The 22,012-nt window shown below is 44.2% G+C and overlaps 1 protein-coding gene across 2 annotated transcripts in view; it reads right to left on the bottom strand.

Moving 5' to 3' along the window:
* RPE (ribulose-5-phosphate-3-epimerase) overlaps nucleotides 1-22,012 on the bottom strand; it is a 185,420-nt gene that overhangs the window by 127,779 nt on the left and 35,629 nt on the right. For both annotated transcript variants that reach the window (XM_085648597.1, XM_085648596.1), the window contains one exon: nucleotides 6,500-6,579. In XM_085648597.1, coding sequence (XP_085504723.1) covers nucleotides 6,500-6,579 — 80 coding nt within the window. The remainder of the gene's footprint in view (nucleotides 1-6,499; nucleotides 6,580-22,012) is intronic.

The raw sequence follows: 22,012 nt of genomic DNA on the forward strand, positions 1-22,012 counted from the left end.
AGGTCCAACAAAGTGTTATAGACCAGCCCTTTCTTGGGGCTGCAGTTTGATGCTCAGTTTAATGAAGAGTGCGGAGAATAAAAAACAAAGACACTGTAACAACATTCCATCTTAAACAAAGAAGTGTACTGGTAAGAATGTTTAGGTTTTCTTTTCGTCAAGCACCTAATTTTCTAAATTGTGTTCCTGCTTCCCAAAGACGCCAGAATCTACAAGGGTAGGGACACCCTATCACATGGGATGAAGCAGAGTGACTTCAGGATCTGTGTTGAGGCACAGTCTCAGTTCAGCAATTTCTTGCAAACGCATTCATACACTGTGACATAGTGCTACATGTTCAATATTAGACCAAAACACTGCAAACATTAAAATGGTGTCATTCCAACTGCTCATTTCCTAATTCGTGGAGGACACCAACTTGTGTTGCCATATAGTGAGATTGCCACATCTAAATCGACATTGATCACTGGCTCCTTAAAGAAATAAAATAAGAAGTACCCAATTGGATACTCAACAAGAAAGAAGTATTGCACCAACAACTTCACAATAAACAGAGAAATCTTCTCAATGTCCTCAAAGGATAAAGACTATGACAAAGGTTGAGTGGTGGACAAAAAACTAGTGCCTTCCCCGCAGAAAACATGTTTCTACCTTAAAGAAAATGACACCTGTTTTAGAGACCAGGAAAACACCCAATTAGCACATAAGGCACCCTATACCTTCCTAGTATCCTATACTCACCTCCAGATGTTCTCAATTTAAACAAGGACTTACTCAGTTAACATCTAGGAACATAATTTTAAGGGGGTTCTTTCCAAGAGGGCCCTGAAAGAAACAAATCATGCACATCCCACCTAGGATGAGGAACCTGCATATAGTTCAATGATCTTGTTCGAAGGTGCCACAACAAAAACTTGCTCAAACTCCTGCTGTTAAACTAGACATAGGATCTTTACCACCATTTCTCAAACACAAGTCAATTAAGGCTCGAATTGGCAATATGACCATTGCTTTTTAAAACAAGTAGGAGTATGTGGTCTCATGTAGCCCAACATGACTGCATAGTCTTAGAGCTCTGGTTGGTTTCCATTTCGCCTTCCTGTTGTCATGAACAGGGTGACTTGGTACTCACCGGAGGAGAGCAGAGGGGCTAGGACCATTGAGTCACAGGTAACAATGGGAGTTCCAGATGAACCCTTGTAACAATGTGATAGATCCACGCCACCGCCCCACTCCTCATTTTTTGGCCTGCAGCATTGTGTGGATGGTAGAGATTCTGCTTGGACTCCCATTTCTGTAGTTGGGCTGGGCAAGAACACCACAAACATTTTTAGAGTAAAGAGTTGCGGTGGACAGTGCTCAAGGAAGTCCTCTGAGGAAGTGAAAATTGTGTGGCAAGGCCTAGAGGTTACAGAAAACAGGGTGACTACAGTGGAGTCTGAACGATCAACCAGTGATTGCAGATTTGGTGAATTCCAAAGCCTGTGCAGTGGACATTGCCTGAAGCTACGGAGGGGAGCAATACTTCAGGTGCTGGGGCTGTCTCTGCTGCTACTTGCTGACTTTCTGCTGGATGGAAAGGAGCAGTGGTGGGGGGGATAAGTCAGTGATATTTGGCAAGAGCTTGTTGTTATTTCCTCACTAACATTCCAAGTCTTTACAAGGACAGTTAGAGATGTTAACAGTAAAGGAAGAGAGATAGTGGCCTAGGGCCTTCTTACATTTGAAAAGTTTCCAGTAAAGCTAAGAGTGGCAGGTGGTGGAAAGCATTAATTTATCACACAGGAGGAGCCTGCAAAGGTGTTTCTAGCAGGATGGCCCACTGGCTCTGGAAAACAGTGTTTTGCCCAGCTTTTGCAGCTAGGGCTCAACCTCTGGGAGTAGCAGAGAGTGGGGGAGCTTAACCGTGGTTATTTTTTCTCCCCCCATTGTCTCTGAAATCATTCTGTTGATCCTCCACTTTCTGCTGCGGCAATCCTTTAATGCCCTTTGGGTCACAGAGATTTATGCACGGTGTTACTGCTGCGAAAGGTTTATTTAATAATTGTTGGATCTTTCCTCCAAGCTTCCTGCTGGTCAGAAGTGAGTAGTTATGTAGTGATTATCCATTGTACTCCATATTGTGTGTCTTGTAATACAAGATTTAAACTTAAAAGAACAGTGGAGACGGCAAAACTTTCGCATCCGGTTGATGGTGGCTCAGGGCTTGAAGAAATGGGATGAGTAGGAAGACATTTGCTGGTCAGAGAAAACAAGTGTGTTGTGTGGACAAGCAAATAGCAGATGCGACAGGCAGTTCACAGAAATATCAAACATAAGATCTAACTACTTAATAAATTCTTTATTCGATCAATACGAAAACACAGTAATTTATTTTTCCCGCTACTGAAAATAATAGCAAACTATGTGTCTTGAGTCTCAGGTAAGGGGAATGTCATATTGAGCAACTAAGGACATTTGAGTATACTTTTCTATTAAATTAGCAAGAATTTGGAAAAGTCCTCACATGCAAAGGACAAAGCCCGTGGATGTTTTGGCTTGTAACTCTTTCAAGGGTTGGACATTTTAGATTAATCCTACTTCTACCCACTGATGCCTCAGTCACCCAAATAAAAATCTGCACTGTTTTTTGGGGGAATTGTGAAAGCTTTACTATCTTAATGTAAAATATTGGCTCTTGAATCCATAGAACCTAAAATATGTAATTGTTTAAATGAAAACATTTCTATATCTAATATTTATGGCAAGTTTTGTAGATGGCATAGCAACTGTTTACTTCCAACCTGCTCTTACATGAATATATAAAACAATCTGCTACTAAATTCTACATTTCCAAATTCAATATATTATACTCCTTATTTGTTATTGATTGAAACTGTAGCACTGATGCTCATCTCTGTGCCTGGAATATATAGGCCGCATTTTTGGGATGCTACCTTAATTGACTATAACCTATTGTGAGGAGGTTGAAATATAACTAATAGGATATTTGTTCTTGGCCCAAGTGCTGATGAAAAGACTACTTCTCCGCTTGCCACAACAGTTATCACAAGTAGACAAATGAATATTGAACAACGCTGGAAGTCTTCCTTCCTCCTCCATATATCTTCCTTCAGGCAATTTACATAATGTACCATCCACATTCCAAAAACCAAAATCCAGAGAAAAGGAGACTGCAGATTCTCTGTAGTTAGCTCAAGCATCAGGAATTCACTGCCCAGATATATTATGAAAAATAACACTAAGCCTCAGGGAGGATCCTCACACATTACTATTCAGAAAGTACTTAGGTTTCAGCTTCCCCATGACGTTTTTTTTTCTTCAAGGGTTCTGGTTTTTGCACTGAAAACATGGTATATTTTACATTATTTAGAATGGATTCTGACATCTAGAGACAATGAGTGTTGTAACATGTGCTGAATGGATAAGATTAAATGGAAGAATGTATTGCTGGTTCTACTAATTGAATTGCAATCAAACTATATTGCATGCCATCTCCTTTTATTTGGGCAAAGAACCTCGGGTTGCTGTAATTTATTTTACACATTTACTCCTATTATTCATCTCTCTTTCTCTGGTATAGGTATTTTGCTGTTTTTCCTATACATTTTTATTCTTTGTATCATTTTTTTTCCTGCCTATATAAAAACAGATCATTTTAAGATGAAAAACGGTGTCCCTCCAGAAAATTATTTTAACTGGGTGTATTATTTGCTGGCACCGCTGCAGTCAATACCATTATCTTACAGTTGTCTGAAAAGCAGCTACTTGAAAATCTATTTGTATTTGTTGCAGACATTATGGACTTAAGTGATGCAACAGTAGACCAAAATATCACTCAGAAATCTGATTATATAGGGAGGGATTTAGCCTTCACTCTCCACTTCCTAAATATTTCTAGCAGCTCTGCACTCCATGTTACAGTATTTTAAATTTTGGAGGATTCAATTTTAACAAAAGAAAGATTTGTAACAGTTGTCCAGAATGGTTATCCTTCCCAGAGTAATCTACTTTGCCGCTGCCCTCCACAAGTTTCAGGCATGGCAATGTATCATAAATTCAACAAAATGAAGCTGATAGTTAACTTTGCCAAACCTCGAAAAATCCCCAAAATTTTACTAGACCTGTAGGTCTAGTTACTTGAATAATCTACTCAACCTAATTGCAATGTACTTAACCCGTAAAGTTGTCTCAAATTGTGTGATCTAAGGCAAAACTTTTATTTTTACAGAACTGCCTTTTTCTTCATAATCGCAAGAGCACCTTCAAATATTTGTGTTCAGCATTACTGATGTACAAAAAACCCTCTTTTGTTTGATTTAATTGACTAAGGGGCATATGTATCAAGGGTGTTTGCGTTGAGTTTGCACAACGCAACAGGGTGCATTAGCGACACAAACCCTAAAATAAGATTTATCAAGCCACGCTAGGCCACTTTGCGTGGCCCTGAGTGACTTGACAAAATCAGGAGTAACGCAACGCAGCGCAAATCGGTGTGCTGCATTGCTCTGCCCTGAAAAGGCATTCCATGGGAGTTGCGAGGTTGTTTCCACACTACTCCTGTGGATTTTGACACTTCCCCAGATTTACTAATGCTGGTAAACCTGGCAATGCGGCAAAATGCTACACCTTCCCAAGTGAGGCGTAACTAGGTGAAATATCTTAATTTCTCCTTGTTACTACCTCTTTCTCTGTGTGCTGCCTTCAGCAGCGCACACAGAGGAATATGCCTCAGAGCATTGTTTCTGTGCAGGAAGGTGCCCCTCCCTGCACAAAAACAGGCCCGCATGCAACGCAGGCCCCCTTGCACCATGCACCAAGGGTGTCTGCGTTGGCGCTAGGCAGCCCATTGTGCACAAACGCTGGGCAAAAGGACAGGAATGTGCCATATTGTAATAAATACAGTGCATTCCTGCCCCTTCCCTGGAACACAGCGCAGCAAGGTGATTTGCTGCACTGCATTTGCATAAACATGGCCCTAGATGTTTGCTCCATATATAATAAAAATCTAGCTTACCTACAGGGCACACATGACCCCTGACCTGCCTCTTAGTTCACTAATAGCACAGCCATCAGGGAGGGGGAAAGAATGTTTCTCAGTTCATAAGTAAAAACTCACTTAAAAAAATATATTACTAAATCATGATGTGGCAGTGCACTGTCATTAACAGACAGCACATTTTTTATTGAAATGGCCACAAACTTCCGCACTCACATGCAGTTTTACTGATGAAACTATATAGTGTATAAACAATCTATAGAATTGGATTTCAGCAAAAATGATCATCATTTGCACATCATCAAGTAAAGTGTTCAGAATTCTTTTCATGCTATTAAAATCTTGCTTTTCATCACCACATTACACACGATGTGCTTTCATACCTAGTTCACTTATTGGATATTCAAATATGGAGTGTTGGGGAAAAAAATGACATCCTACAGCCTTTCATTTCACTCTTTGTACAGCACGATTTTCAGAGAATTCACTGTACAAAATCCACTTCTTTTCTTTCCCTGACTCCAACAATAATTGAATGAAGACAAACTGACTTTTGCCCTTTGTCTCTGATCTCAGAGCAAATGTGACCAGATAAAAACAAGATTTAAAGACATCTTTACTGCTCATTCACTTTGAGAGAGACCAAAATACCCATTATTTGTCAGAGCGGCCTGAACGGGACAGTAGGCCCTAAAAAATAGCTAGCCCTGATCAAATCTGACTCGCCTTAGTGAGTGGGCGAGTACATTTTTCAAGACCTGAGGTAAGCTATCTCAAGGGACTCCCTTTAGGGTGGGTGGTCAATCGTGAGAGCTGCAAAAGTACAACGGGCTGAAACCCTGAGATCACATAAGAATATCGACCCGCAGAGACCTACCGAGGAGGCCTGGTTTTTGATGCATAAAACACTAGGAGTTCCTTCATTTACAACAGCTTTATTCTTTGTAATAGAGTGATGAAGTTCATGTTTTAAAAAATTAAATCAATCAAGGTCACACTCATTTTGGAGAACAATTATTACATATTAAATCTATTTCTTATTACATGTACAGGAAAAGAGACACAAGTGTTGATATAAAAAAGGACAAGACAGGTAAAGGGTAAGAAGGTAGGTGAACACCACATTGAGGTCAAAAGTGCCTTCTCTGCCAAATCGGACACATGAAAACAATGCCATAGGCAAATCATGCATCAAAAATACAATTGTGTGTTCTGTTGTTGAGCAATGATAGCTAATGCAGAACATAACTTACACGATTTTTCAACATGCAATTGGAAAAAAGTTTTGGTAAATCTAAATCTAAAGAATTTAAAGAAACCACTTAATTTTTCAACTGTTTGAAGCACTTCTATGTAGACATTTTTCAAAATATTGTAATGGAGTTAATCAATTATTTTAGAACAGCACAAAACATCTAAGCTCTGCATGAAACCTAGCTCAGTTTGCAAAAGAATCATGTGCAAACAATAAAAGATTTTTAAAAAGTGCAGGCTTCTTACCAAAGAAAGGATCTTGTCCCAGGTTCTTTCTCAAGCACTCCACTACTGGATGGCCAAAGGTGATATTTGGAACAAAATGCCTGTGTAAGGACAGAAAGAGCATTCCTGGTGGTGGATTCTGAAATTATTTTATGACAATCACAAGAAAATTTGGCGTGTGCCCAGACAAAGCATATTTTTTGAAGATGCACATACAAAGAAAGCCATCCAAAGAGGCCCTTGGAAAAATGTACTAATTAGGAAAAAATCCTTAAAGCAAACCATTTCCCATCATACAGAATTCATGCAAATGGACTTCTGACCCAGGGTTAACTTATGAGTAGCCCCAAAAGTGAATTTTAATAGGTCAACTTACTTGAAGTTTCATCTGGTTGGGAGTCCCTAAATTAGCTTGCAGCTCTTAAGGTTTATCTAGAAAACCACTTCTATTTTTTACTTTACTGTTTAGCTGCCCAGTTGCAGTGGGTAGCTCGGTGGCGGTTGGTGCTCTGGGATGTTGCAGGCCACCTGAAACGTGGGACACCTTCCAGAGCTCTTTTAACTCTGATCCTGTTATGACCTGTCCCTGCCTCTATGGTGCGTGATGGGAATGTCCTAGTTAGAACGGCATTGTATGTGTGGAGATGGGCATTACAGAGGACGTGTCTAGGATCCTATATACATGATGATTGCTCAGTACTGGCAGCATCCGGGAGGCGGAGCTGTGGCCCGAGGCAGGGTTTACTACACTGGGTGACATATTTGCAGGGGTGAAGCTAGCTCCTTCCTGTACTTGCGGGAGACGTAGGACATTCCGGACAGCACTTCTGGTTGCATGGGGCTCTGTTGGCTAGGATCTGTGAGTGGTGGAGGACGGGTTCCGCAGATCCTCGGGAACATGAGTACCTTCGCTATCTGTACCTTATCAAGAGGACAAGGAAGACCGTCATGTTGCTCTATACTGCTCTGTGAAAAGATGCGCAGGTGGACCGGTCTCAGCTACACCAACACTGGGCATCCGATTTAAGAAAACGTGTTCGATGACTCCGCTGGGAAGAAAACTCTGGTGTTCGCCCCCAAGGTGTCCCGAAATGCTAGATTTAAACTCATTTAGTTTTACTTCATACACTGGGCCTACCTCACTCCTTGACGCATTCACACTATGTTCCCTGGGGAATCCTCAGCGTGCCCCCATTGACACGCAGCTGATGTGGGGTTCCATCATATGGTGTGGACTTGCCCATTGCTTGCCCCATTATGGGCCGCTATATTGCAAGTTATCTGTCTGGCCACAGACAGACACTTTGACTGCTGCCCACAGCTGTGCTTGCTGGGCCTCCAAAAGGCAAAGAACAGTCCAGAAGGTGATAGACAGGTTTGCAGATATGGCGCTTGTACTTGCCCGAGGCCAAATGACGATGAGCTGGAAATCTGCCAATGGCCCATTCTTGTGTGGAGGCCCGAGGGAGGCAGGAGCTGGCTAGATAGGTGGATTGTGAGCGATAGGCACTTCGGAGAAAGGATGCTAGGGGAGTGCATAGGGTTCCGATTTTACCTGCCTAGGATGCGATATTGGTGTCCTGCCCCAGAATAGATGCCAACGGCCTTCGGTTGCACAAATTGGCGAGGACCTGGATGAGTGAGTGACATTTGCCCGTTTGCTAGATGACTATGAGGGGATGTGGTGGGGGACCGCTGATTTACTATCTGGGGTCATGCCTCCATACCCACAACTCTGTGCCAGAGCAACACTGCTGAGTCCGAATGTCAGCCTTGACTCCATCCCATCTGTATCCTTTTTCTTCTATTTATGATTGGTATATATGTTGGTAACAATGTCACTGACCATGCACACATGCTTCTCTCTGTTTGGTAATGTAGAGCTGTTTATTTGAAAACTGAAATAAAAAAATAAAAATAGGGGTCTATCAAGAGTGGAATGGTTAGAAACTGTAGCCTTTAGATTATGTTGTAAGTTTTTTACAAAAAGTATTTTAAGCACTGTAGGAGAGTAGGGTCTGCTTTCTATGTTCACCCCCACTTTTTGCTTTTGCTTTACTGGTTTTCGACTTAGATGTGGCTGTGGGCCTGCTAATCAGACCCACAGCCCTGCTGTTCTCTCTCTAAATTGATACTATGTACTTTAGGTGCATAACCCATTTGGATAGGATCACCTTATTGGCCCCTGTACAGTGTACCTTAGGTACCCAGGGCATAGGTGTACCCTAGGTCTACCAGGGGCTGCAGCATGTACTATGCCACCCCTGGCCTGGCCTTCCATTATGACACAACTGGCTGATCACTCAGCTGGGGCAAGGTCGTGTAATCCCTCCTTGCCTAGGTGTACTATTCCTATACCTAACTTACATATAGACACATGTGTACCTATCAGCCACTCCTATGGCAGGCCTTAACAATCCTGGAGGCAGAGTGCTTGGTAACATGTGAGATGGTGCTCTAGCATGAGCTGAGCCTGTCTGCAGCTTTCGGAACCATGTCCTTATAGCTGTTCTATGATATAGCCTACCTTATACTCTTAAAGTGCCTTATAATCTTAAACGGTTATGGTAACTATGGTTTGGCTTTATCAAAACATGTCGTGTAAGGTGTCTAACACTTTGGAATAATAACCCCATCCCATTTCTGGGGATGAGGATATTATCCCTCCCTTCTAGAGAGAGAGAAGACATGTTGTAACCTACTTACCCGGTTAAAGTTAACCAGAGCCCCAGCATCACAAAATGGATGCTGCTGCCACAGACACAAGTCTGACCTCCTGCTGCTGGGAGTGATCCCGGCAAGGGAGGCTTGGACAATAGGTTTCCTGCCTTGGGAGGTGCGAGCACCACCCCAGACAGGCCTTAGTGTATTGGGGCAGGGAGGGATGAAAAGAATGAGACATGCCTGGGGCACACAAGGTGTCCCGTGCATAGTCCAGTTCAAACCGGTGCTGGGGCACTCCAGCCCCAGTCCTGGCGCGAAACTGGACAAAGGGAAGGGGGTGTAACCACCCCCCTCCCAGGACCCACCCATAAGGCGTGACCTAGCAGGCAACCCAGCCCCCAGATTAGTATAAGAGTGGTAGCTGGGCCCCAGGAGATTAGATTATCCTGAACCTGCAACTTGAACAGAAACTCTGGACCTTCGACATTCGACAAAAGAAGAAGACTGAAGAATCTCCCTTGTGGCCAAGGAGTGGCTACCCTGTGAAAACAGGCACCATCAAGAGACTACCCTTTGCTTTGCTGAAGTTCTACGAGGGACCAACTGCAGAGCCCGACCAGAGCCTTGACTTCCAGACTTCTCCGACCCTTATCCACATCCACAGCCGAGCTGAGATCCGTGGAGGCGACGAGAGACGTGGGACCGGCTACCTGGGAAAAGTGGCGAGTATCTTCCAGCGCAGCTTCTGAGGCACCCTCGAAGTTGTGCACCGGGGATTGAGAAGCCCCAACCCCAAGCACCATCTGCACCGAAGATCAGCCCCCCCACACTCCACGAGTCCTGCATGGGGCCCTTCTGCATTTTCCTGCTTGCCGCGTCTGTCCGGTTGCTTGCCCGTTGGCTAGCGGCCTTTGTGACGACACACCTTGAAATCTTCACTGCTGGTTTGGCTCCTCCAGACTGGCTCCCGCTTCCTTGTAAAAGAGAAGCACCCCAGACCTTCCTGGTCTGCACCAGTAGCAAGTCCTCCGTTCTTCGTGGGTTCCGCTTGCCAAGGCTTGGTGAGTCCTAGTTCGACTTAGACGCCGCCGACAGCAAGAGCCTTCGTGGGACAGCTCGCCTCCTGGTCCTGGTCATCCTCGACGTCTCCTGGTACCCGTGGCTGCAGCAACAAGCTTCACCTTTCACCCGCAATCTTCACGACATCGCCTGGTTCCTTCCTGGTTCCACGTGGTCACTGGCTAGTGACCTTGACTCTGTCCCTTCTGCTTGCAGGTATCCTCTCTTCTTGATCCCAGCCTTGGGATCCACCGGACACTCTTCACTGACTGCCTGTCAGCAACTTTCCTTCAGGCATCCATAGAAGTCCACGACGAAACCCGACGCAAGTTCACACCTATGCACCCGCAGCCCGTGGGCTAGGTAACTTGGGTACTTCGGTGCTCACAAGGGTAGTGACTATCCTAGGGTCTAGTTTCCGAGTCTCGACTCTCTAGCTGCTTCAGAAGTGTCCTTAAACTGTTAATTTCTAACTGCTAGTAATTCAATCGACTTTTACGCATGAGTGTTTCCACTCTGCACCTGAATCCCGTGGGCCTCCCACTTCCTAACTGTTGCTAGTGTAGGGTAGCCCCAGCGATTCCCTAGGCCTAGGCCTATCCTATCTCCGTGACAGTGGTCCTTATACCACTTCTTTAGTATATGGTTTGCGTGGCCCCTAGGGCCTAACTGTATTACTTACCTGTGTGACTTAATGTATGCGTGAATAAGACTGTGTTGTACTTACCTCTAATCTCAAAGAGTGTTGAGGGTTTGACTAGAATAAATACACTTTATTTTATATATATATCTGTTGTGGTGTCCTTTCATTTGGTATTCAAGGGATTATATATGGTATCACAGCTGGCTTCACATGCCATTCAGAGTTTAGCCTAAGACTGCTCTTGTCCATGCTACCACTAGGATAGCTGGTCTATAAGGTTGACTTTACAACCAATCACCATAAGGGTTGTTTGGACTGATATAAGGTGTACACTAGAACTAGTGACATCATACATCAGGCCAACTTCTCACAAGCACTGAGTGCACAGCAAGTGGGGTGGGAGGAGGGTAGCGAAGGTGGCCACATCCACACCTACCAATTATAGGAACAACCTCAGGCTAATTTATAAATCACAGATTGCCCACACCACACATTTCTTCACAGTAAATATACCACTGTTGACTTCCTCAGGGCTGCAAATTCAAAGAAGAAACTAATTATTCCTTTAAGTCTTACAAATGACCCCTGCATCACATGTGATATGAGCCAATCCAATTATTACCTGTACTGCAAAAGATAGTGTGTGCCATACAACCAAACCAGAAGAGAAATACAACTAAATCAGAAGAGAACCCAAAATGAGTCTGTAATAGAGTATAAATGTTACTGCATGCAAAAGAGTGAAAAAGCATTATTTCAATATACTTCGTAGCCATAACAAAAGTATTAAAAAAATAAGAACGAAAAGAGTAAATCGACAAGTAAGACCAATTGGTCAAATAGAGGAAAACACTAGTACATACACCCTCCTAGTTATCCTAACATACCTTCGGTCAAGTGTAACAGTTATAAGTAATGGCAGACACCCAAATCTCGTCTCCATAGCCATCCTGAAATCACCCAGAGCAATACTTGCTCAACGCATGGAAAACGTCCTTAAAAAGTGTTCAGTAAACATATCAGTATTCTAAAATCTCCACTTCGTGATCAAAAGTCTAAATGACAACCTGATGAGACGTAAAGCATAAACAATTCTTTTGCCATTAATAGAAACCTGGTGTGTCACAATACACAGACAGTTAATGGTTTTCCATCTACCCCATACGACTGGGCAACTGATAAAGTTATGCTCATTGTTGATGGTCAGTCATATACAAGTAATTACTAAGTCTAAAGGCTGCTTAAGGATTCCGTGCCTGTATCTTCGGCAGTTACAGCACACCTAGGGCAGAAGTGCAGGTAAATGGGGTACTGTCAACCCCCTTTCTGATGCGCGGCGGAACAATAAAGGGATGTCAGTTGTATCTCCTGTTTGCTCTATATATGGAACCTATGGCGCAAAGAGTTAAAGATGACCAGGGTATTACTGGGGTGCAGTTCAGGGGAGACAAACACACCATAAGATTGTACACAGATGATGTTCTGGTACCATAGGACGACCCCCTTCATTTCTTGTTGGCCTTCTTAGAGGAGATGGACCAGTTTGGCAGGGCATTTAACTTTTGCATCAATCTCCAGAAATCACAAGCCCTTAAACTCACCATCACTCTACCCACACAGAAGCAGTTTACTGCCGGATACCCTCTGGCATGGGCTGTTTCTTCAGTGTCATAACTTATCATACAGATCGCTAACACACTACTATACAGTGGTCACGTCCTACTCGGGCAGATTCAACCAGACGTGGCTCAATGGAGGCTCTACCATCTTTCTTGACTTTGGAAGGACAGAGGCCCTGAAAATTACCAGTCTACAGAGGGCCCTTCCCTTGACGTGCCCCACTGGCATACTCCAGTCTTTTCAGACTGAAATCAACCCATTTGTCTGGGAGGAAAGCCGGCCCCACATGAACCGTGTGCAGATCCACCACCCGGCTACAGAGGTGGATCTGGGGGTCCCCAACCTTCTGCACTACTACCAGGCTACACAGCTCTGCTTCCTGGTGGAGTGGAACCGCAAGAGTCTGAAAAGCACTGGTGCTTTATGGACCGAGCAATAGCAAGACAGGGTGGCCACTCGGAAAGGCTCGACATCAATCCCCTCACCGTTTTGGAAAACTCTGAATTTACCCAAGCCTTTATCCCACAGTCTTCGCTGCCTGGCAAGGAGTCAGTTGCAGATACATCAATCATATGTTTGGTCCCAACGGGCCCCTCCTGTTGAGCGACTGAAAACTGAATCAGGCCTTCCAGAGGATGAACCCCTCAGTTACCTACAAGCGTGAAACTGGTTCACCCACCCTCACATTTGTCCGGGCCACAATGGCACCTTACACCCTTTAAAAAATGTCTCTTGACGAAAGACAGAAATAGGCGCATTATCATCAAATTGTACAACCGCCTTCTGCAATCCCACACGGAGGAGAAAACAGTGGGACCGAAACGCTGGGAACACACATTCGGGTGATTTCTGACACTCAAAGAATGATGGAAATATATCACAGGTCATGCCATATAGCACGCAACACAGGAAGCATAGAAACAGCCACTAAAATAGCCACATATTGGTATTTGACACCTGCTAGACTATGCAAGAAGAACCCCATCTGCAGCAAGCACTGCTGGAGAGACTGGGGTGCGACAGGTACATTGCTGCATCCATAACTCAGACGATATTGGAACACAATCCTAAAGGACATCGACGCACACTTTGAAAAGCAGCTTCCTGGTTTCCCAGCCTACATTTTCTTAGGGCTCCCCAACCCTGTGACCTTTCCCCTTAGATCTAGGAGGGATTTGCACATTAGTCTAGCATTTAGAGCGGCGCTCTAGGCAATCCACTCCCACTGTGGTACAGAGAAGCTCCTGACATATACAACCTGGCTACACAGATATAGCTCACCCTGGGTATGGCAAGATTGACCATGGCGATCACACAACCTAGATACATACCGGGACCAATGGGAACCATGCATAGCGTTACTCTCTGCAAAGTTTAACGAACTGACATGTCCTAAATACTTGCACCTTCTGAGATTAACTGCTACATATGATGGCAGTCTGAAGGGGGTCGGAAGTCAAAAGGAAGTGACAAGACTTGGGTTGGGTTTACGTAGACCGAGAACATCATCCAGGAGTGAGTATGAGTGGAGGGTAGGGTGGGGTGGGGTGGGGTGGGGTGGGGCGGGGGGGGGGGGGGGGGGGATGCTAGACGGGAAAATGTTTTGACTGCTGTAGGCACTTTCAATTATGCCACTACATTGGCCTGTCCACCTGTGGGATTCGGCTTTTCATTGCACACTGTCTGTTTATACTAGTTTTGAGCTCCGAAACAGTAAAACAAATTTGAACCATGAAGGCTACTCAAGAACACATAGAAACAAGATTGTGCATGGATGTAACCATCTCCTCTCACAGGCTGTAGTGTTGTAGCAACGTATAAATCCCACAGTTCAGTAAATCAATAACTGTATTTTTACCTTGTAACGTGGGGTATGCATCTTAGGCCAGTTAGTAGTGGCTATATCACACTTTTTTGCTAACTTATAATCAGACGTAGGCTGCTCAATGGTGTTCCAGGGGGATTGCGGCTCGAGCCGTTGTCCCCCTGGGTAGTTTTGCGCTGTGGAACAGTCCACACAGCGCGTTAGGGCTCTAGGCAGGTGGTGGGCGGGGCTTAATAGCGCGAGGTTAGCGGGCGGCGGTTTGAGACAAACGGGGATTTCTTGTGGAGATTGGAAGGCGGTCGTTTTTGTGACAAGCCTTTCCAGTTCTCATTTATTTCTATTTAGTTTTTGTAGTAATCTTCAGGATGGCAGATTCAGAGGTAGTTAAGGAGGCGCTCCGCATTATTTATGATGCGGGCTGTGAGGATTTATTGAAGCCTAGCGTCTCAACGGTTTTAGCAGCGGCAGGGAGACGCCCGAAGCGTGTGGCAGCCCACGGAGTTTGAGGCGGTGGCAGCCTGTTTGCCTGCGAAGAGCCGGTCACAAGTGCTGGAAGGTTGCGCTGAGGTGGTGCCCACGCTGCTGCAACACAGAAGTCATGCGGCGCATCGAAGCGGAGGCAGCAGGTTGCAGGCTCCCAGATGTCACTTGCTCCCTGACAGGAATTCAGGTCAGTTGGGGGCAGCAGCTCCTCATCGTGTGGGACGCTCTAGGAGGAGAGCAATGGGCAGGGGTGGTATTTCCTCTAGGAGCCTTACTTCAGCAAGTTCCTTGTCAAGCAGGGGGAGGGGGTTTGGTGATGCCACTAGGATTAAATGACAATTTTGTTTTGCCGGCCTCTCCTTTGGCAGCCAAGAGAGGGCACATCAAGGACAAGGTGCTTTAACACAATACTAATTTTGAATGAACGTCTTCCATTAATATTGCGCCTCCTGTGTCTATTGAGGGACGCACTGCTGTATTGGTGGATTACTCCAGTGACAGTGGCGAGGACAGTGATGGGACACAATTTTTATCGGATGGATTTCACAATCTCCCGAACGTTAACGATGCTCAGGTGCTGGGTCCGGCAGGGGAAGGAGCTGCTTCAGAGGTGTTTTTGTCTCCGGTTCCTAGGGGCCCGCCTGGTACAAATGCTCATGTATATTTACAAGACAGTATGACCAGTTCTTCGTTTGATTTCACAGAGTCAGCAGTGGGTGAGGAGGATCAGGATTTGGATGACGTTTTACTGTCTCACAACTTATACCCTCCTTCACGTTTAGAACCGGCTGGTTATTGTTCAGGCTTTCAGGCCATTTTTCCAGAATCTCGTTCTCCTCCTTGTTTCTCACAGTTTTTTTTTGACTCTGCATTAGGGCCTCGGCGAGGGCAATGGGTTGGGGTGGATCATGCCACTCCATCTTCTGCAGTGGGCAGTTCAACGCAAGTCCGGGAAGGTGGTAAGTTGGTAGCGTCTTTTGGCACGAGCGGCTGGAAGTCTTCATCACAACAGGTCCAGCGGATGGCGGTGTGTGCTTCCAATTTCAAGTCGGCGAAGCAGGGTGTGGCTTCTGGTAAGGGGGTTTATACACAGAGCGGATCATATGCGGATTTTGCTGTGCCCAATTGGGATTGTTATGATGGTGGGGTGGGAGACGGGGAAATGCCGAGTGGTAGTAATACGGATTTGGTTGTACCTTTTGAAGATGCTGGCCATGGGCTGGTGGCTGATTATATAAATGAAGGTTTTCTGTTTGATAAGGTGGATTTGGATTCAAGAGCCATGGATCAAGAACAAGTGAGGTCACAAAAGGGGTCGGGGTCAAATTTTGTTGGTAGTATTTTACAGAGGTCACGAGCGGACAAGACAGCGGAGCAGGAACGGCTTCATGGTCAGCAACGGCAAGAGGCTCCGAAGAAATGTCAGAGGCGGGCTACTCAGTTGACATCAGGTAGGCCTCAGTGGTGGTCTTCGTGGCCGCAACCTTTGGCGGGAAAAAACAGGGTACGTTCCGTGGGGGTGGGCGATGGCTCAGTACATGAAGTTGGGGGTTTGGGAGCGGGTGAGACTGGGGAAAAGTCTTCAGGATAGTTGAGTGGGTACTGGTGCTGTGGAATCGAGTACTGTGACAATTACTGATAAACAGGTTTTGGATGGGTGAAACTCTTCATCCGGGCAAGTTTCGTGTGCCATTCCCCCCATACATAAAAAATTGCCTTACATGGGTCTGTCCATGCCCCTGGGGACACATTTAGCTGAAAAAACAAAGAAGAGAATCAAGTTTGTTGACGTTTTCAAGCTCCTTCATAGGGACATTCAAGCAAAGGAGGGGTTCAAAGAGGAGGAGTGGGAGCTTTCGAGGCGTCCCAGGGCTCCAAAAAATATTGAAAATTGGACGGCGGCATTTTTAATTTATGCAAGCGTCTATTGTGAACAAAATCGGGACAGGGCTGTGGCCATGTTTAAGTCTTTTTCATGATAAGCCTTAGGGGGAGGTTGATCAGGAACTGTGGCTCCAGTGGATGTCCGACTCAACCGCCCGCATCAACTCATACTGCAAGCAGGCTCCCAATTACTTATCGGCCCTTTCTGCCTTGCCTTCCCCAATTTGGGGCGGGTGGGTTGGGTAGAGGACAACTGCAAGTTACGGGAGCCTGTTGGAACTTTAATCGAGGTTCATGCATCAGGCAATTTTGCAGGTTTAAGCACGAATGTTCGCAGTGCGGTGGGAGACATGCCATCATACAATGTTTTGCCAACTAAAGGTTCGGGGATCAAGGGAAATCACCAAGAGGTAGCGGACCATTTCCACAGATTATTTCAAAGGGCTCATACGCCAATTAAGCTATCGGCCATGACACAGTGGTTGGAAGGTTATACTGATGCGAAATCCGCTTCAAAACTCTTTTGGGGTTTTAAAGAGTGTTTTAACATAGGTTATCAGGGTCCACATTACAATAGATGGTCTGACAATTTAAAATCGGCTAAGGAATTGCCTCAAGTGGTTCAGAAGAAACTGAATTTGGAAATACAGGAGGGCAGGATAGCAGGCCCCTTGGCCCCTTTAAGCACTGTCCTTTGAAGACTTTGATGATATCCCCTTTGGGTTTGGTTCCTAAACAAAAAAAAAAACTGCAGGTGTAGTTAGATTAATCCATCATTTATCATGGCCAGAGGGCCAGTCTATTAAGGATTTCGTTTCCCCGTCAGACTCTAATGTAACCTACACATCTGTTGATGATGCATGGAGGATGGTACGCATGGCTGGGTGTGGTGCGGGGCTTGCTAAATGGGATATCCAGTCGGCTTTTCGTTTACTGCAGATTCACCCGTCGGACTTTGAGCTGCTGGGCATGTTTTTCAATGATTCTTTTTACATAGACAGAGTCCTCCCAATGGGTTGTTCAGTGTCATGTGCACGGTTTGAAATGTTCAGTACTTTTCTTCAGTGGTGTTTCTCAGAAAAAAGTCACAAACAAGTAAGTCACTATTTAGATGATTTCTTGTTTATTGGCGAGGCCCTGTCAGGTCAGTGCCACAGATGCTTACACATTTTCCAGGATTTGGCTGAGGAGTTTGGCGTTCCGCTGGCTCCAGAAAAAACTGATGGTCCAGACACCAAACTTACATGCTTAGGTATTGAAATTGATACAGAGCTCATGATGGCTAGATTGCCAGCGGCTATGGTGATTGAGATTAGGTCCTTTTTATTGGAGATCATCGACAAGGACAAAATTCAGCTCAGGCAGGTTCAGCGTTTGTTGGGCTACTTGAATTTCGCTTGCCGCGTGGTGCGTGCTGGCAGGCCATTTTGTAGCCGTTTGGGGATGGCGATGTCTGGGGCATTTCTTCCTCATCACAGGATTAGGCTCACCAAGCAGATTAAGGAAGATTTACTAATTTGGCTGCAGTTTTTGAAGGATTTTAATGGAGTCTCTCTATATTTTGTGGAGGATGTTACCATCTGGCATTTTCACATTTTTTCAGACGCTGCTGGAGCACATGGCCGTTGTGGAGCTAATTAACAAGCAGAAGGCAAAGGATGTGCGTGTATTACACCTGTTGCGATTTTTTATGCTGCAGACTCTTCGATTAAATATTGTGTTTCGAGCGAGGCACATTCCAGGAGTTAATAATTCAATTGCGGATGCTCTGTCTCGATTCAGTTGGCAGAAATTCTGCAGTTTGGCGCTGGGGGCGGACAGCTGCAAAACCTCGATCCCGAAAGACATCTGGGAGCTGGGCGAATGAGAATCATTGATCTGGTGGAGTTATCGTCAGGCCTGGACGGAGTTTTTAAGTTATGTTAAGTTACACAAAATTGCTCTTTCTACAGAGTGTATCAGAAAGGTCATGTTAATGTTTGTTTTGTATTTGGTCAATTTGGGTTTATCTCATACAACAATTTCAGGAAAACTGGCTGGCATTGCTTTTTATAGTCAGTTGTGGTGGGGACAGGATTTGACGGGGGATGTTTTATTAAGGCGTGTGTTGAAGTGTCTGGGGAGGGAGCGTTCGTTTTCTTCACAGTTACGTGAGACAATCACTTTCCAACCTTTGTAACAAATTCTAAGGCAGCAAACAGTTTGCTGTTATGATTTGTGGGAGGTTTCATGTTTTAGACTTTGTATGATTTGGTTGTTTTTCGGCGCTTTTAGAGTTTGAGTTGTTAGGTTTGTGGGATTCGAAAGGTATGCAAGTGGAGGATATTCAGGTGCAAGGAGGTCAGCTTAGGATTGAGGAAGTCAAAAACTGACCAACTGAGTAAAGGCACTGGTATTTATTTGAATAGTAGCGGAGTTCAGGATTGTTGTTCGTTAAGGGAATGGGAGTCATTTTATGCTTCATTAGGTTTTCAACAGGGGGACATATTCATGCATAGTAATGGGAGCAAAATTACTAGTGGACAACTATTGGCAGTTTTACGTAAAGCTTTGACATTGTTGGGAAAAAACCCTCACTAATTGGGACTGACTCTTTTCGTATAGGGGCAGCGACTGAAGTATCCAGATTGGGTTGGGGAAGGGACAACATTAAAATGATTGGGAGATGGAAATCTGATTGCTGTACACGTTATGAGAGGTTTTTAATTAATATGTAGACTAATTTGTTTTTTCCCGCCTAGGTGGTTTTAAAAGTTCAATATCATCAAAGAGGCAGACATGGATAGTGGGCCATTCTTTTGTTAAATTGACAGCCAGCTTCGCCCACCAGCAAATTTATGGCCGAGCCCTTGGTTTGCCTAGCAAGGGACATGAAGTTTTGTGGCAGGGAAAAGGGGGTATGAGGTGGGATTCTTTATTTCCCATGCTCTCTGAGCGGTCTAGAGGTTTCCCAGATTTATTAATTATTCATTTAGGGGAAAATGATCTTGCTTCATTGTCTGGTTTATCATTTTGAAGAAAATGAAATTGGACTTGGCGGTGATCAAGAATAACTGGGTAGGTACAACTCTGGTTTGGACTGAATATACTTACAGACACCATTGGAGGGGAGCTCGTAACCACACGGCAATGGAAAGGGCTCGCAGGAAACTCAATCGGGAAATGAAAATCTTTTTTGTTCTGCAATGGGTATAAAGTTATTAGCTCATGATAATATCACAGGTGCGGAATATCATCTTTTCAGGGCAGATGGGGTACACTTGTCACAAATGGGCCAGGCGTACTATTTAATGGAGTTGAGGGCTCTATTGGCCGATTTTTGGTGCGAAAATCTTTGGTGTTCGTTTTAATTTTATTTAATTCTCAAGGCAGCAACATCTTCTGTTTTTGGGGGGGCCAGGAAAACGGTTTGGTTTTCCTGGGTGGCGTTTTTTCTTGGGGGGTTGGATAGTCTGGAGCGGGCTTATCCTTCCCTTTGGGGTGGGGGAGGGGGGTTTGGAAAGGTTGATTGGGATTGTACATTCCATGGGTATTTTTGATGAGAAGTTTTGTGGGGAATATTTGGTTGCATATCAAAAAAGTTGCAAAGAGTAATGACAATTGGGTATTTTTTGTACCAATAATTGTTATTGTAACAAGATGCTAATTTCTGTTGCCTGGCCTAATAAAGTGACCTTTTCTGCTAAGTGCAAATAATGGTGTGGTTGTTCTTATTGCGCGAAGTGCATCATGAAGCTATCAACCTCAAAGGAGTGATTAAACAAAATGAATACATGCAGCGAATACTGACTAGAGTAAAATCAATCAGTACACTATTGGAGTTTCAAAGCTGTGCATAACAGCAAATCATCCCAGACAGACATATGTCATATGACAACTATACTAAAATCTATACATTATACTTTTCAACAATTAGTTGGCAGAGTTAAATATAAATTAGTTTACCTGGAGAATGGTATCCCGTGGCTTGTGGTCAGTGTGGTATCCGAGTGTAACCGGGCACTATTATGTATATGACTGTATGTCATCAAGCTGGTAAACGGACTACAGTGAGAGAGCAGCTGATACGGCCCGTCATATTAGAGTGGTGATTCAGAGTAGATTACCTAAATAATGTTTGAGAAAACTAACTACTCTAATCTATGTAGTGTATTCCATTCATATGTACCATAAGAAAACATGCACAGAGGTCCAAGTGCCCTTTACCAAGGCCAGTGTTCAATGCGATGTCAACTACCGCTGACGCTGCCTAGAGGACACCTGTCAGTTTTCTTTTAATTTTGAACTACGCTGTTAATATGACAATTGCACAATAGCTAACACTTAGAGCTATCATGGATTCATTTTCAAATATATATACAGAACAGACCCAGCTAATGGTCATCTTTAAAATTTTTGAAGTTGGCGTGCTGTATGGGAGAAAACAATCTAATTCATTATTTAATTCGTATGAAATTATGAGAACAGATTTTTAAGAATTAGCAATTTGAAGTTCCCAGATAGAACCGTGATGGCCAAAAAAAATGGGAACCAATTCCCTTTTGTGTGGTTAAGTATTTACGTGAAAACCCTAAACATAGTTGACAGAGTTTGAGACCCACACATCAAGCTTGTGCAGCAATTACTTAAATGTATTAAAACAGATTACATTTCACATACAATGCATGGGATTCATAAAGCAAAATGCTCTTTAGTGCCAATATGTCATCCAGACTGCACATTACAACTCAGTTGACTAGTAGTGGATCATATTAAAATAAGTCAAAGTAGGATATCCATATCAATTCTGGAGGTTGAAATCAAGAGATCACAGGCAGCCTACAACATACACTGACCAAGCCAAAACAGTCTGGCTTATTTTAGGTGCAACAATAACTAATGATCTAATTGCGAAGTCTAATAAAGCGATCTCAAGTTCTACCATTGGCCCACCTGAAGAGGATCTCCATGTTATGTTTGGAAGCTAAAGCCAGATATTAATTTTTAGCCACAATCATACTGCATTGTGGCAATTGTAGATGTTCCTTAAAGTATTACCTTAAAAACACCAACATGAGAAGTGTTGACTAAAAAGCAAGACTGGTGAAGGTGGAGACCATTGCCTTCCAGAGTCCCCTTCCTCCCAGCCTTGCATGCATGACATGGAGCAGTCCTGCTGATCCATCTACTCCTCTGCACAGGGATAGATGTGGAATTATAGCCTAACCCATCAGAACCGGATATCTGCCTTAATGGGATCTAGATTCTAGGTTTAGAAATCCACAAACGTGAGTTGAAGACAGGACAATGGACTAACACAGGGACCGGTGTGTGAAAGAGCCATGAAGATTTTGTACTGGTACAACCAGTTTACGAT

The sequence above is a fragment of the Triturus cristatus genome, chromosome 3_2 (assembly GCF_964204655.1).
Source record: "Triturus cristatus chromosome 3_2, aTriCri1.1, whole genome shotgun sequence".
Classification (NCBI taxonomy): Eukaryota; Metazoa; Chordata; class Amphibia; order Caudata; family Salamandridae; genus Triturus; species Triturus cristatus.